Source organism: Staurois parvus, unplaced genomic scaffold, assembly GCF_062004578.1.
Source record: "Staurois parvus isolate SC_StPar_1 unplaced genomic scaffold, SC_StPar_1.0 ptg000527l, whole genome shotgun sequence".
NCBI classification, from domain to species: domain Eukaryota; kingdom Metazoa; phylum Chordata; class Amphibia; order Anura; family Ranidae; genus Staurois; species Staurois parvus.
The window spans coordinates 1019497-1033905 of NW_028318323.1; the positions used below are offsets into that span (position 1 = coordinate 1019497).

General features: G+C 45.1%; 1 protein-coding gene across 3 annotated transcripts in view; it reads left to right on the forward strand.

The window, feature by feature from the left end:
- COL15A1 (collagen type XV alpha 1 chain) overlaps positions 1-14409 on the forward strand; it is a 1471644-nt gene that overhangs the window by 795391 nt on the left and 661844 nt on the right. For all 3 annotated transcript variants that reach the window (XM_089690361.1, XM_089690362.1, XM_089690363.1), the window contains one exon: positions 5163-5216. In XM_089690361.1, coding sequence (XP_089546487.1) covers positions 5163-5216 — 54 coding nt within the window. The remainder of the gene's footprint in view (positions 1-5162; positions 5217-14409) is intronic.

The following is a 14409-nucleotide window of genomic DNA, read 5'->3' on the forward strand; positions in this document are numbered from 1 at the left end:
CCTTTATGCTTTCAGTCCTCTGCGGCTCCACCCCCAGGAGGTGGCGGCTTATCACATAAAAGTCTGCTGTCCATTGCATTCGTGTCCTGTCTCTTGCACAGCAACAAGCTCCTGTTTAGCTTCTCTTTGCTTTCCTGGATACCGACTCGGCTTTGGCTAAGACTCCTTCTGGCTTCTGACCCCGGCTCTGGTGACCATTCTTCCTGTCTCCTGATCCCGGCTCTGGTGACGATTCTTCCTGTCTCCTGATCCCGGCTCTGGTGACGATTCTTCCTGGCTCCTGATCCCGGCTCTGGTGACGATTCTTCCTGGCTTCTTATCCCGGCTCTGTCGACGATTCTTCCTGGCCTACCACCCACAGTCCAATGGGTCTGCGGAGTGTTCCAACCAGGCCCTGGAACAATTCCTTCGCTGCTATATCTCAGACCATCAAGACAATTGGGTCGATCTCCTGCCATGGGCAGAGTTTGCGAGGAACTCGACTGTCAACTCATCCTCCGGGATGTCTCCCTTCATGGCCAACTATGGGTTCCAACCCACTGTATTGCCTGAGTTGTTCTCGCCACAGGACATTCCGGCTGTGGATAACCATCTTGCTGTCCTGCGTTCCTCGTGGGGGCAGATCCAGAGGTCCTTGAGGGACTCAGCTCAGCGCCAGAAGCTCCAGGCTGATCGTAGATGGTTGCCCGCTCCTTCATACCAGGACGGAGATCGGGTGTGGTTGTCCACTCGTAACCTCAATCTTCAGGTGCCCACACCAAAACTGGCTCCCCGTTTTGTTGGTCCTTTCCGCATCCTCCGCAGGGTGAACCCTGTTGCCTATGCCCTTTCTCTTCCTCCTGGGATGCGTATCTCCAATGTCTCCCACGTATCCCTGTTGAAGCCTCTGGTCTGTAATCGCTTTACTGCCTCTCCGCCTCGGCCTCGTCCTATCTGGGTTGATGGTCATGAGGAGTATGAGGTGAGCCGCATCCTGGACTCTCGGTTGGTCCGTGGTCGGGTGCAGTTCCTGGTCCATTGGCGTGGTTATGGTCCCGAGGAGCGTTGCTGGGTTCCTTCCGCGGATGTTCATGCTCCTGCCCTCCTCCGCGCTTTTCACGCCCGCTTTACCCAGAAGCCTTATGTTGAGCCGCGGAGTGGTCCTTGAGGAGGAGGTACTGTCAAGGTCCTACCTTTCCTCAGGGCTGTGCTGCTCCATGTGCTGGCATCCATCTTAGGTGTCTGCAAAGCATTGTGGGATCCTTTATGCTTTCAGTCCTCTGCGGCTCCTCCCCCCAGGAGGTGGCAGCTTATCACATAAGTCTGCTGTTGGTAGCTGTCCATTGCATTCGTGTCCTGTCTCTTGCACAGCAACAAGCTCCTGTTTAGCTACTCTTTGCTTTCCTGGATACCGACTAGGCTTTGGCTAAGACTCCTCCTGGCTTCTGACCCTGGCTCTGGCGACCATTCTTCCTGTCTCCTGATCCCGGCTCTGGTGACGATTCTTCCTGGCTCCTGATCCCGGCTCTGGTGACGATTCTTCCTTGCTCCTGATCCCGGCTCTGGTGACGATTCTTCCTGGCTCTTGATCCCAGCTTTGGCTACGATTTCCGCTGTTGGAGTTGCATAGACTCTTGTCTTATTTTTATATTAATAAACCTTCCTTTAATTGCACCTCCTTGTGTGTCTGGCTTCTCGCTCCCTGACAGTATAACCATTCAAACTCCAGTGATGTACCAGTACGTAGCTGGTCTTTGTTGGGTATATATGCTATGTTCTTTTTTTTGTATGCAGTCTGTGGGCAGAATAAAAAAAATAATTGATTTTTCTGGCCGCCTTGTCATTGTATTGTCATTGAAATGCATAAAACACATTATACTCTCATATCTATGCCTGGCCATGGCAGCAGAGAACACGGGATATGATGAATCGGGTCTGTGGACCAATACAACCACAATTAATTTTTTTTTATTAATGCCCATTTTAAGGGTTAGGCCCAAAAAAATTTAAATTCGGAAACCGTAATGGGTCTCTATGTAAATGGTCTGGCAAGGTTTGAATTTGGGTTGACGGCAATAAATTGTTGTGCATATAAATTGCTTTGATCCACAATAAATGCATATGCAGATATTCTGTGAAAAACAGCTCCAAAAAATCAAGGGGAGTAGTTAAATTTGCTGTTTCCACCTGAATTCTGAGTTGGGCAGTGAATGGGGGAAGTACGGGATTTGCAAGCACATCCGGAAGGATACTAGGGGCTCTATGGGCCTGTGTGCGAATTCTTGGTGGCTGCGGGACAATACTTGTGCTTGCCACCACACCAGCTTGTACTGCACTTATGGGACTCGCCACGTCACCAAGTGATACCAATACCAATAGAGCAACAATACAGTTCAATACAAGAGGGTTAGGAGGGCCCTGATCCTGGGAACTTACAATCTAAGAGATATGTGAAAGACCAGGATGTACTAGGCCGCTGGTGCTCGCCAGTTCACCAAAAGGTAGCGTAGCCCTAGTACTGGTACTCTGCTGCATATGAAAGTCATCAAAATTTACTGGCAAGCGCTAACAGAGATCAGGCCTGAGTCTGTGAACACTGCAGTTTTGTGTGCAATCTATCAAGTGACAGTGACCTACTGACACTGCACTTGCTGGGGGAGAAGGGGGGGGTAAGCGTAGGGGCTAAATGCAGGTGCTGGCAGGTGCCGGGGTTGATCCCGCTGACGCTGCATTTTTGGGGACACTATACTAATGTGAACGCTGGTAGAGTGCTGATCTGATCAAAGATATTGATCCATTCAGACACTATACTAGCAATGGGGGTTTATTGTGTATGAGCGTCTTCCTGGCAATCAAGGGGTTAAATGTGATTACTGGTGTACTGACGGGCAATCTGACACTATCTGGGAGGGGCGTGAAATCCACGGGAGCGAGTATCACGTATATATATATATATATATATATATATATATATACATATATATGAGATTTTGCGCACCCGTGCCGCCCTGTAGCAGTATTTCTGCTATAGGGCGGTCAGGAAGCGGTTACAGAAGCGGTTTGTGTTACGGCACTGCATTACTTTAACTGACAATTGCGTGATCATGCAATGCTGCTCCAAAATGAAATTTACGTCCGTTTTTCTCAACGAACTAAGCTTTCTTTCGGTGGTATTTGATCGCCTTTTTTGGGTTTTTTTTGCGCTGTAAACAATTTTGAGGAAAAAAACATTGTTTTGGACTTTCATCATAAATTTAGGCCAAAATGTATTCTGCAACATGCCTTTGCTAAAAAAAAATCCCAATATGTGTAAACGTTTATGTGAAAGTTATAGCGTTTACAAATGGCAGTATAGATACCTGGATTTTTTTTTTTTATACTAATGGCAGCGATCAATGACTTATGGCGGCAATCAGCGACTTATGGCGCCAATCAGCGGCTTATGGCGGGACTGCAGCGGACATTCTGACACTGGGGGGGAACTGACTTGGGGTCACTGACATCAATACAGTGATCAGTGCAAAAAAAAAAACAAAAACACTGACTAATGGCACTGGGAAGGAAGGGGTTAACATTTGGAGGCAATCAAGGGTTAACTCTGTGAGGGGAGTGTTTCACTAGGGGGCGAGGGGGATGTGCTTCACTGTAATACACTGATATGGAAGGCTGTGCTCAGCGATCTGGACCAGTGTACTCAAACTGACAGGGAGGAGAACTGCAGTGTAAACACTGCTGCCATGCTCCCTGTCAGTGTTGCCAGTTTACCGGCACTGGTAGGGCATGCGCGCGCCCCCCTACCGAAATGCAAAATCAGGTAAAAAAAATGTGCATTTATTATTTTTGTCTGCAGGAGCCTGGAAAGCATTGCACCAGTGATCAGTAGATTGTTAATGCCATGCAGGTCTCCCGCAGACCTGTCAAACTATCTGCTTGCTGTATGGGATGTACGAGCAAACAGATATTCGGACAGGAAGCTTCAATGAACTACCACAGCACTCCACAGTGCCGTGGTAGTTCGTTGAAAACTACAAGCCGACAGCCGTTGGGTCTTGTTGGGACTTGTAGGCACTCATTCACAGAACACTGTGAATGAGTGACACAGCCGTGTGGGTGGAGCCCCACACAGCCACGCTATTTTCAAATCTGACATATAGTAGGGGGGAAGTTTCCCCGTACTATCTGTCAGAGGGAGGGGGGCGGCAGGCGGGCTGTAGCTATGGGAACATGTTACATGTTCCACCCTAAAAACGGGTGGAACATGTAACATGTTCCCAAAGGTGAACTTATACTTAAGCTCTTCCCAAGTAAAAAAGCTAAAGTAACTTTTTAAATATAGGCACCACTTAGGCCAATTATTTTACTAGTCATAAAAGAATCCCTAAAAATGAGAAACCATGGCTTTGAAATGACAGAGCACAATTCTTTTAGGATCTGTGGGTGTTTACCATCTGGTCTAGGTGTCTTATTCACCTTTATTTTGCCTAAATATTTCTGGACCATATCAATTTTGAGCCATTGTGGATAATTTGGGACTGTGTCAGCACGTAGCTCTGCAAACTATATGACATATAGCAAAACTATATGTCATTCAATTAGAGTTTACATCTACTTTAAAATGGAATGAAACCTCCGCTTAAATTTTTTTTTCTTTTAAACGGGCATCTGAGTGCTTTTTGACATAATGTACCTGTTTGTACTGCATACTGTATTAGCACATTATGTAAGACTTACCTAACAAGCGATCCTCTCCAGCAGTGTGGTGTCAGTGCTCTTAGCTGTCACAGGCATTTCCATCTTCTTCTGGCCTTCTTTCTATGTTCAGACTCTTGCTCAGCCAGGTCACAGTGTTGTCACTCATGTGCATGAGCATTGGAGTAACATCATGTCACAGAGCAGTGACGTAAATGTATGCTGAGCTGCTCGGGCAGGCAGGGAGAAGGATTTACAACAGAAGAGATCTATAGGAGTTTTGTTACTTTTTGAGTTTAGTTGCACTTTAAAAGGGCTCTATACAAATAAATTATTGCACATAATGAGAATAAAAATGCATTACCAAGAGCTACTTAGTGCTAGGTTCAGTACATTTCTAACAGTACCATGTCCCCACTATGGCCAGAACAACTCTTTACAGAACAATTATACTGTAAAAAAAAAATTTAACTTGAATCTCTATTATTCTACAGGGTGAACCAGGAGTACCTGGTAAAGATGGACAAGAAGGTCCACCAGGAAATGTGGTTTGTAATTATTATTTATTATTGTCACTGAAATGTAATGTAATGAGGAGAGAAAAGATATGTTTACAAAAATGTGTAAAAACATACGTGCAGGGGGTACTCAAGGACAGGAGGAGAAGGACTTGGGAATGGAGGGAGGTTGCTAAAATTGAACTTTAAAGTGTATGTGCAGCCAAAACTTTCTTAGTTTTGAATAGACTGGTGAAGGTTTAACATTTTTGTCAGGTTTTTACTGTTATCTGGGCTGTATTTAAAGGATTTCTACACACTTCCTGTCCTGCTGACGTTTTTTCCAACAAAGACATTAGTAGAACCCACCAACAGCAATAGAGACCGATATAAAATTCTTTAGTAAAGCCAAGACTAGAACCTGTCAGATTTTTATTCCTACTTATGTCACTTTTGGAGATGCTTCCTTACTTTCTGTGTAAAGAAACCTTATCAACAGAACAGACAGAGAAATTCTCTCTGATGGAGTAGAAAATTCAAGCAGGGGTCTAGATCTTTCTTTATTCTATCCAAATCTAAAAATAAAAGTTTAGGCTTGTATAACTAAAGGCACACATTTTATTTATTTTTTTTGGGATCTGGAGGATTTTCTGACTTCTAAAAATTTCACTGGATTAGAAGTACATACATGGGTTAAATCTGGTAACAATAAGATTATTAATAAGTAAACTCAGTGCTGCAGAAATATTAACCAGCCTCAACCCATCCACCAAGGTGCATTTGAACCAGGAATGAGGCAAAAGCATAAGTGGATAATACTGCTTCACACTGAAAAGTGCATTACTCCATTAATCAATCAATCAGCAGCTGTGATGATGTACACAACAATCCTTTTATTACAATTAATACTGTGTAAATTCTCATATTTCTGTTTTACTAATGGGCAATATATTTATTTTGTTTATTGTAAGTCTATACAACACTGACTGCATTTATACAGTATGTTAGTTATGTTCTAACCATGTACATCTAATAAAACCTATGTGACGCACTTCCAAAAGTAAAAAAGCTGAAAAGAATAAAAGAAGAGTATTTTAAAAATATGAAAATGAAGGAACACTATCATCTTTTGAAAGTTACAAAGATGAGAACAGAATATGTAAAAAGGAAATCAAGGCCAAAAAAAAAATTAAAATGGCTGACAATTTGAGAAAGAGTAAGAGAACTCTAGTAAAAGTTCTTAAAAATGTTAATAGTAAAAAAGGTCTTCTCTCCTCTGGACCGATGGGGGGGGGGGGGGGGGGGGTGGCTGGGGCGCACGGGTCCCATTTACTGGGATCCGATCCACCGGACACATCAGTCACGGGGTGGGGTTGTGCTCCCTTGTGTTAGTACAGGCAGAGCGACGTATTGGTACATTGCTTCGCCTGTAGCTGCTGCCCGTTCACAGTAAAAGTAGGGGAGGTCTGTGAGAGGTTAACCTATTTATAAGTGATTATATATGCAACAACCCTTTCACGCTTCCACCTTAATACAATCCTGTGAGCTACCAGCAACCATAAATAGAAAAAATACCTCAGGTAGATAAGAGGAGATCAACACAATTCCCCCTTCCTCTCTAAGGGCAGCGCTAATTATACTAATTATATTCAGCAAACAACTAAATATATTATACATGTTGTGCAACATGAAAATATATACACAAACAATTCTCACGCTAAGAACAATGCAAAATATACAGTAAAAATTTAAATATAGAGAACTACCTAATAACATAATGTTTGTTAAGTATAGTTAGCGCTGCACTTAGAGAGGAGGTATTGTGCTGCACCATTCCTATCTACTTGTGGTATACAAGATTATATGATCGAGTTTGGGAATAAAAATACCATTTCTGTGTTTGCAGATGACACCAAACTATGTAGTTCAACAACACCAATACAGGATTGGTCATGCAAAACTGTACCAAAATGAAAATGTATACATTTTTTTCACTCAAATAGTGCTTTCTTTTGGTTGTATTTGATCACCACTGAGTTTTTATAAATGAAAAAAGACCAACAATTTTGAAAAATAAAAAATATATTTTATAATTTCTGGTACAAAACATACCCAATAAAAAAAAAATCAAATTTATTCATAATATATAGGCCAAAATGTATTCTGCTACATAAAAAAAATCTCAAAAAGTGTATATTAATTGGTCTGTGTGAAAGTTATAGCATCTACAAACTATGGTATATATATTTGAAAATTGATCAGTCCTGATGTACTGACAACCTATCTTCTTTCTTGAAGCCCTAAAATGCCAGAACAGTACAAATGCCCCTCAAGTGACTTTTTGGAAAGTAGACAGTCTGAGGTATTTAGTAAGTGGCATGGCATGAGTGGTGTGGAAGTGATCAGGGATACTGACTGATGACAGTACTGTTTGTAAAAATAAATAAATATTTTTAATTAAATTTTTTTAAATTTTTGTTTACATTTATTTAACATTCTTTTTAATTTTTTGTTTGCATCCTGTACTACTCTGGGGGGGAGGGGGGTGTCAGGGATTTTTCTAACACTGTTATTGCTTATATAGTGAAGAACACTGTATAAGCAATAGCATGGTACAGGTGGAGTAGACCACACTCATATATAACAAATTAAAAGGTGCCCCTTGTGTACTAATATAGCCAATCCTTAACAGTCTAAGAGCAGCATGTCTCCATACATACACACAAAGGCAAATGCACAAGTTGATTCTCCACACAAGCAAACAGCGATCGTCCATGTACATGTATCTGATCTGGCATTTTTTGCTGGCTGCTAACCAAAAAGAGTGGGAAATTTGAGTGGAGAGTGAAAAAGTTTTACTTTTGACTGCTGGTGATTGCTGGTGCTTGTAGGTGTTTTATTTTCTTCTTTGGGTCTTGCTAAATGCTTTTACTTTTTTAACCACCTCCCGCCCGCCATATAGTACAATGACGGGCACAAAGTGGTTCTCTCGTTCTGGGAGGACATCATATGACGTCGTCCCATTCTAACCGCGCATGCGCGGCTCCGGGAGTGCACAGCGTGGCAATCGGTGATGCGCTGTGTCCCTCAGACACAGCGGAACACCGATCAACGGAAAGCGCTGAAGATGTCTGCTCGGTCATGTGATCAGCTGTGTCCAATCACAGCTGATCACATGCAAATAGGGAAATGCCGGTTATCGGCATTTCTCTCCTCACGAGTAGTCACGCTGGCAGCTCGAGAGGAGAGACGGTAATCGGCATCCCTCAGAGGGGACATGTACACTGATCATCAGGGCACTGATGATTTGTGTAGCCCCAGCAGTGCCACCTGTCAGTGTCCATCAGTGCCAGCTGTCAGTGCTCATCCATGCCACCTGCCAGTGCCCATCAGTGCCATGACAGAGTGTATTGTCGTTGAAATGCATAAAACATATTATACTCTCATATCTATGCCTGGCCATGGCAGCAGAGAACACGGCATATGATGAATCGGGTCTGTGGACCAATACAATAGCAATTCATTTTTTTTAGTAATGCCCATGTTGAGGGTCAGGCCCCAAAAAAATATAAATTCTAAAACCGTAATGGGTTTCCATGCAAATGATCTGGTCTTTCCTTACCATGAATCTCCCATTCCTCCTTTTGAGATCTGCTTTTGTTTCTAAAGCTGTTTTAATAGCCAGTAGAGATCATATTGTTTGATGTTAATGTTATAATCTACAAGCGTATCTTTCAAAATATTCATCAAATGTTTGCTATTTCTCAAAAATGAAGTGCATGTCTGTGTTATTGTCTGTAAAAAGAAGTCAATATATTCCCCTACACATAAAAAATGGGAATCAATGCCACTAACTTTAGGTCTCCACGGGTGTTTCTCTCTATTTTTACAGTATGCACTTTTGGTAATTGGTAAATAATCAGCAATCAAGGTGCTTCAGGGATGAGGTATCTAGCCTCTTTCCTACTCAATATTCCTTTTCTTGATTAACTTAATTAACTTAGTCTTATAGTCTACTAGGCTATCGAGTTCCCTCTCATAATCCTCTTTATTTAAAACTACAATTCCCTCCCCCCTCCATTTGTCCACAGGTCTTATAATTATATTCTCTCTTTTTTCCAATTCATTAATACTTATCTGGATATCCCCTTCATGTTGATGTTTAATTTGAAGTGTTCTAATGTCCTGTTAAACTCTCACGACTATAGCAGATAGCTCTATAGATCCACAGCTTGGGGTTCCCCAGGGCGCGGAATCTAAGCCCCAGTCTGCTTGTACACCAGGGCCCCTGAGGGTGGGGATGGACTTGGAGCAGGCTGGGACCAGGTCGCGGCCCCCAGGTACACCCAGCTGAGGTAGAGGAGACCGCCAGCAGAAACGGGGTGCAGTGCGACTTACACGTACCGGATTGGGGGAGCCTGAAGTGGAGAGAGAGCGTTCCCTTTTAACTCCTGCTCGGAGCCCCTGAGGGTAAGAGCCGAGACGCAGAGCCAGGAGGGGCAGGGATGCCGTGTGGGTCTTACAGCTGTCAGCAGGTAATTGGGAACTAAGGAGGTCCGGATACAAGCTAGGTACGGATGCAGGGGAGTAGGTGCAGCGGTGAAGGGATCTAGGAGCTGACAAGATGCCGGTCAGGTGCAGGCAGAGCAATATAGCGGAGTCAGGCAGGCCGGGTCGGTAACTAGCGGGCAGATCAGTACACAAGGAGCAGGCAGGAGAATGGTCAGTCCTCCACCCACTCCAACAGAAACACCCTTTTCTCCTACCTCTGCACCCCCCACGACTTCACTAACACCTCCTTCCTCCTCTCTGACCACCACCTCCTCACATTCTCCATCTCCCCCTCCCTCAACTCCCCCCCCCCAGAAGCGTCTAACCATCACCTGCAACCTCCGCAATCTGAACCCGACCCATCTCCACCCAGCAGCTGACCGCCTGTATGACAGTATCCTCCCTCTGTCATGCCCTGAACTGGCCACTACTGCATACAACGACTCACTGTCAGCTGCCCTTGACTCCCTGGCACCCCTAACCACATGTAGCATTAGACTCCGACCGCTTCAACCCTGGCAAAACGACCACACGAAATGCCTCAAACACCGCAGTCGCGCGCTGGAGCGCTTATGGTGCAAAACCAGATCCCCTCGCGCATTCTCCTTCTATAAAGCCGCCTACCTTGCCTACACCACCTCCCTCCACGTCGCCAAGCAAGCCTATTTCATAACCCTTATCAACACCCTCTCCACCTGTCCTCGTCAGCTCTTCTCCACTTTCAAATCCCTGCTCTCATAGCCGCACTACCCCCCACTATACCTAATGCCCCGCACATCATCACCCCCCCAACACTCCGCTCCTTCAGCCCAACTACCCCCGAGAAGGTCTCTAAGGTCTTCACTGAAGCCTGCCTTACCACCTGCCCCCTGGACCCTATCCCCTCACAGCTCCTCCAGTCACCCCCCCCTCCATCATTCGCTCCCTCACCCACATCTTCAATCTCTCCCTCTTCACTGGCACCTTCCCCTCCCCTCTAAAGCACGCACACATCACCCCCATACTCAAAAAACCCTTGACCCCACTAACCTTAACAACCTTCCATCTCCTTGCTGCCCTTCACTTCCAAGCTCCTTGAGCACCTGGCCTACAATCGCCTAAGCGCCCACCTCACTGATAACAACCTCCTTGACCCCCTACAGTCTGGCTTCCGTCCCCTGCACTCCACCGAAACCGCCCTACTTAAAATCACCAACGACCTGCTAACCGCCAAAGCCAATGGCCACTATTCTATCCTCCTGCTCCTCGACCTCTACGTGGCCTTCGCTACTGTTGACCACACTCTCCTCCTTGCCAAACTGCACTTCCTTGGCATCAAGGACGCTGCTCTCTCCTGGTTCTCCTCCTACCTTTACCAACGCTCCTTCAGCATCACCTATAACACTGCCATCTCCCCCTCCCTACCCCTCTCTGTCAGGGTCCCCCAAGGCTCTGTCCTCGGGTCCCTCCTCTTCTCCATCTATACCTCCTCCCTTGGCAAACTTATTCACTCCCACGGCTTCAATTACCACCTCTATGCCGACAACACCCAAATTTACCTCTCCACCCCCTCACTCTCTGCCCGCATCGCCCACCTCCTAAACGACATATCAGACTGGATGTCGCTCCATTTCCTCAAACTTAACCTATCCAAAACTGAGCTCCTGGTCTTCCCCCCACCCCGTGCCCCCCCCATCCTCTCCATCACTACTAACAACGCCACCATCTCTCCCACCCTGGACTTCCACCTCTCCTTCCTACCCCACATCCAACTGCTATCTAGATCTTGCAGGCTCCACCTCTGCAACATCTCCAAGATACGCACATTCCTCACCCCAGACACCACCAAACAACTCGTACACTCCATCATCTCACGCCTGGACTATTGCAATTCCCTTCTCACTGGCCTACCCAAACGAACGCTATCCCCACTCCAGTGATCCTAAACTCAGCAGCTAGACTCATCCACCTCACCAACCGCTCCACATCCGCTTCCCCCCTCTGCCAATCCCTTCATTGGCTCCCGATTGCCCAACGCATCAAATTCAAACTGCTAACTCTGACCTACAAAGCCATTTACAATGCCGCCCCAAACTACATAACTGACCTGATACCCAAATACTACCCTACCCGTGCCCTCCGCTCCTCACAGGACCTCCTACTCTCTAGCTCCCTGGTCTCCTCCTCCCACGCCCGATTGCAGGACTTCTCTAGGACTTCCCCCATCCTCTGGAACTCCCTACCCCAATCCATCAGACTGTCGCCTACTCTCCTCACCTTCAGGCGCACCCTGAAAACCCTCCTCTTCAGGGAAGTCTACCCCAACCTCACCTAACACCCGACCTCACCTAACAACTAACCTCCTCCACTCCTCCCGCAATTCCATCCCCCCACAGCCATCTCCTCCTGTGCCACCTTCCCCTCCCTCCTAGATTGTAAGCTCGAAAGAGCAGGGCCCTCGAACCCCTCGTGTATTGTATTGTTACTGTCTTGTCTCATGTTCTGTCCCCCTTGCTACTGTACAGTGCTGAGCATACCCTTTGGCGCTATATAAATACTGTATAATAATAATATAATAATAATGGTCAGGGATAGCCAAGGTCGGTGCAGGCGGAGTTCGTTCACAGGCGGGTATACAGAATACAGGTATCAGGATCAGATCAGGAAATATGTGCAGGGACGTGTTTAGACCAGAAGGCAATGATTACTCTTCACAGCGGGTTTAAATAGCCCGCCAGACGTGACAGGCGCACTCACACCACTGCGGCTCACTGGGGTCTGTCGCCGTCGCACCGCTGCACGGCAACGGAGACCGTGACATAAACCATACAAACATCTAAAAACTGATTAGAGGGATTCTTTGGATCAAATGTAGTTTGATTCCTTAACCAACTATTTTTAAACTCAGAATTCTCCCCATCATTTGATGATGGTTTCTCTGCAATATATTTCTTAATATTTAGCCTCTTTACGGCCTTCAGCTCATTGGCCGTAAATTTCACATTACTTAAATTGAAAATTCCTTGACCTATTACTCTCTTTTTTTTTAAAGATACAGACTGCAATAGTTACATGTCCACAGCATGTTGTCACCACCCTAAATGGTTGGGGGATTCCAAAAGGTCAACTCATGTGTGTAAGCTGAAATAGTGTTCTGAATTATTTTTATAAACAAGTGGATGTATTAATGTAAAGATCTAAGGAGAAAGGCTATTAGGAAGATATTCTTCTAACAGTGAAAAATAATGTTCAGGCAATGGATAGAACAGTGTTATTAGAGAACAAAAATAAAAATAAGAGTGAAGAATTTGGTATAGCCTTTATAACTGAATTCAGTAGAGATTTTAAATCTCTTGAGAATATTGTCCATAAGCATTGGCCTATTCTCTTAAGAGACAAGACTCTGGGTAGTCTACTTCCAAATAAAAACAGTGGCTAAATGGTTAGCACTTCTGCCTGGCAGTACTAGGGTCATTGGTTCAAATCCCAAGCATGGCACCACCTGCCTGGAGTTTGCATGCTTTCCCTGCGCCTGCGTGTTTCCTCCATGTACACCAGTTTCCTCCTACACTCCAAAGACCCACTTGTAGGTTAATTGGTTCTTGTCTAAAATTGGCCCTAGTATATGTATGTATGAATATGAGTTTGGGGACCTTAGATTGTACACTCTTTGAGGGTTAGGGACTGATGTGAATATAATATATATATATATAATGTAAAGCACTGCATAAAATTGATGGCGCTGTATAAGTACCTGTAATAAATTAATTCATTTACCGTAAAGCTCCCAATTTGAGGCATAAACTAGCTCGTAATGTACCAGATTCCCGTAGAAAACATACATTTTTAGATACAGTTGAGATTTTTTTTGTGGTGAATGCAACACATGTAAACTGTGAAAAACAGTAGAAAAAAAAAATTCTTTTAAATCAGACAGCATGGGCAGGAACTATAATATTAACCACTTGTCTACTGGGCACTTTTACCCAAAAAAGAGCAATAAATTTGAAAAAAAAAGTGTTTCTTTGTTTCTATTATAAAATTTTGCAAACATGTAATTTTTCTCCTTCACTGATGTGCGTTGATTAGGCTGCACTGAAAGGCAGTGCTGATAGGCACTGATGAGGTGGCACAAATAGGCAGCACTGACAGGCTGCGCTGATGAGGCGGCACTGGTGGCCATTGATGAGGAGGCACTGATGATGGTGCACTGATATACAGCAATGATGGTCACTGATAGGTGGCACTGATGGGCGACACTGACAGGCGGCTCTCACTGGCAGCACTGATGGGTGGCACTTCTAGGCATTGGACACAGCTGATCATGACAGCTCGTGAGGAGAGAAATGCCGATAACCGGCTTTTCCCTATTTACATGTGATCAGCTGTGACTGGACACAGCTGATCACATGACCGAGCCGATATCTTCGACTCTTTCCATTGATCGGATATCCACTGTGTCCGAGGGACACAGCGCACCACCGAACGCCGCGCTGCGTGCTCCCAGTGCCACACATGCATGGTTAGAATGGGAGGACGTCATATGACGTCCTCCCAGAATGAGAGAACTGCCTTGCACCCGTCATTACCTTATATGGCGGGCGGGAGGCGGTTAAAAAGGGTTTTAGAAAACACAGGGGCCCTGATTTACTAAGACTTGAGTCTACCAGCAGACTCTGAACATTCAGGCAGACTCAAGTAAATCAATCAAGAC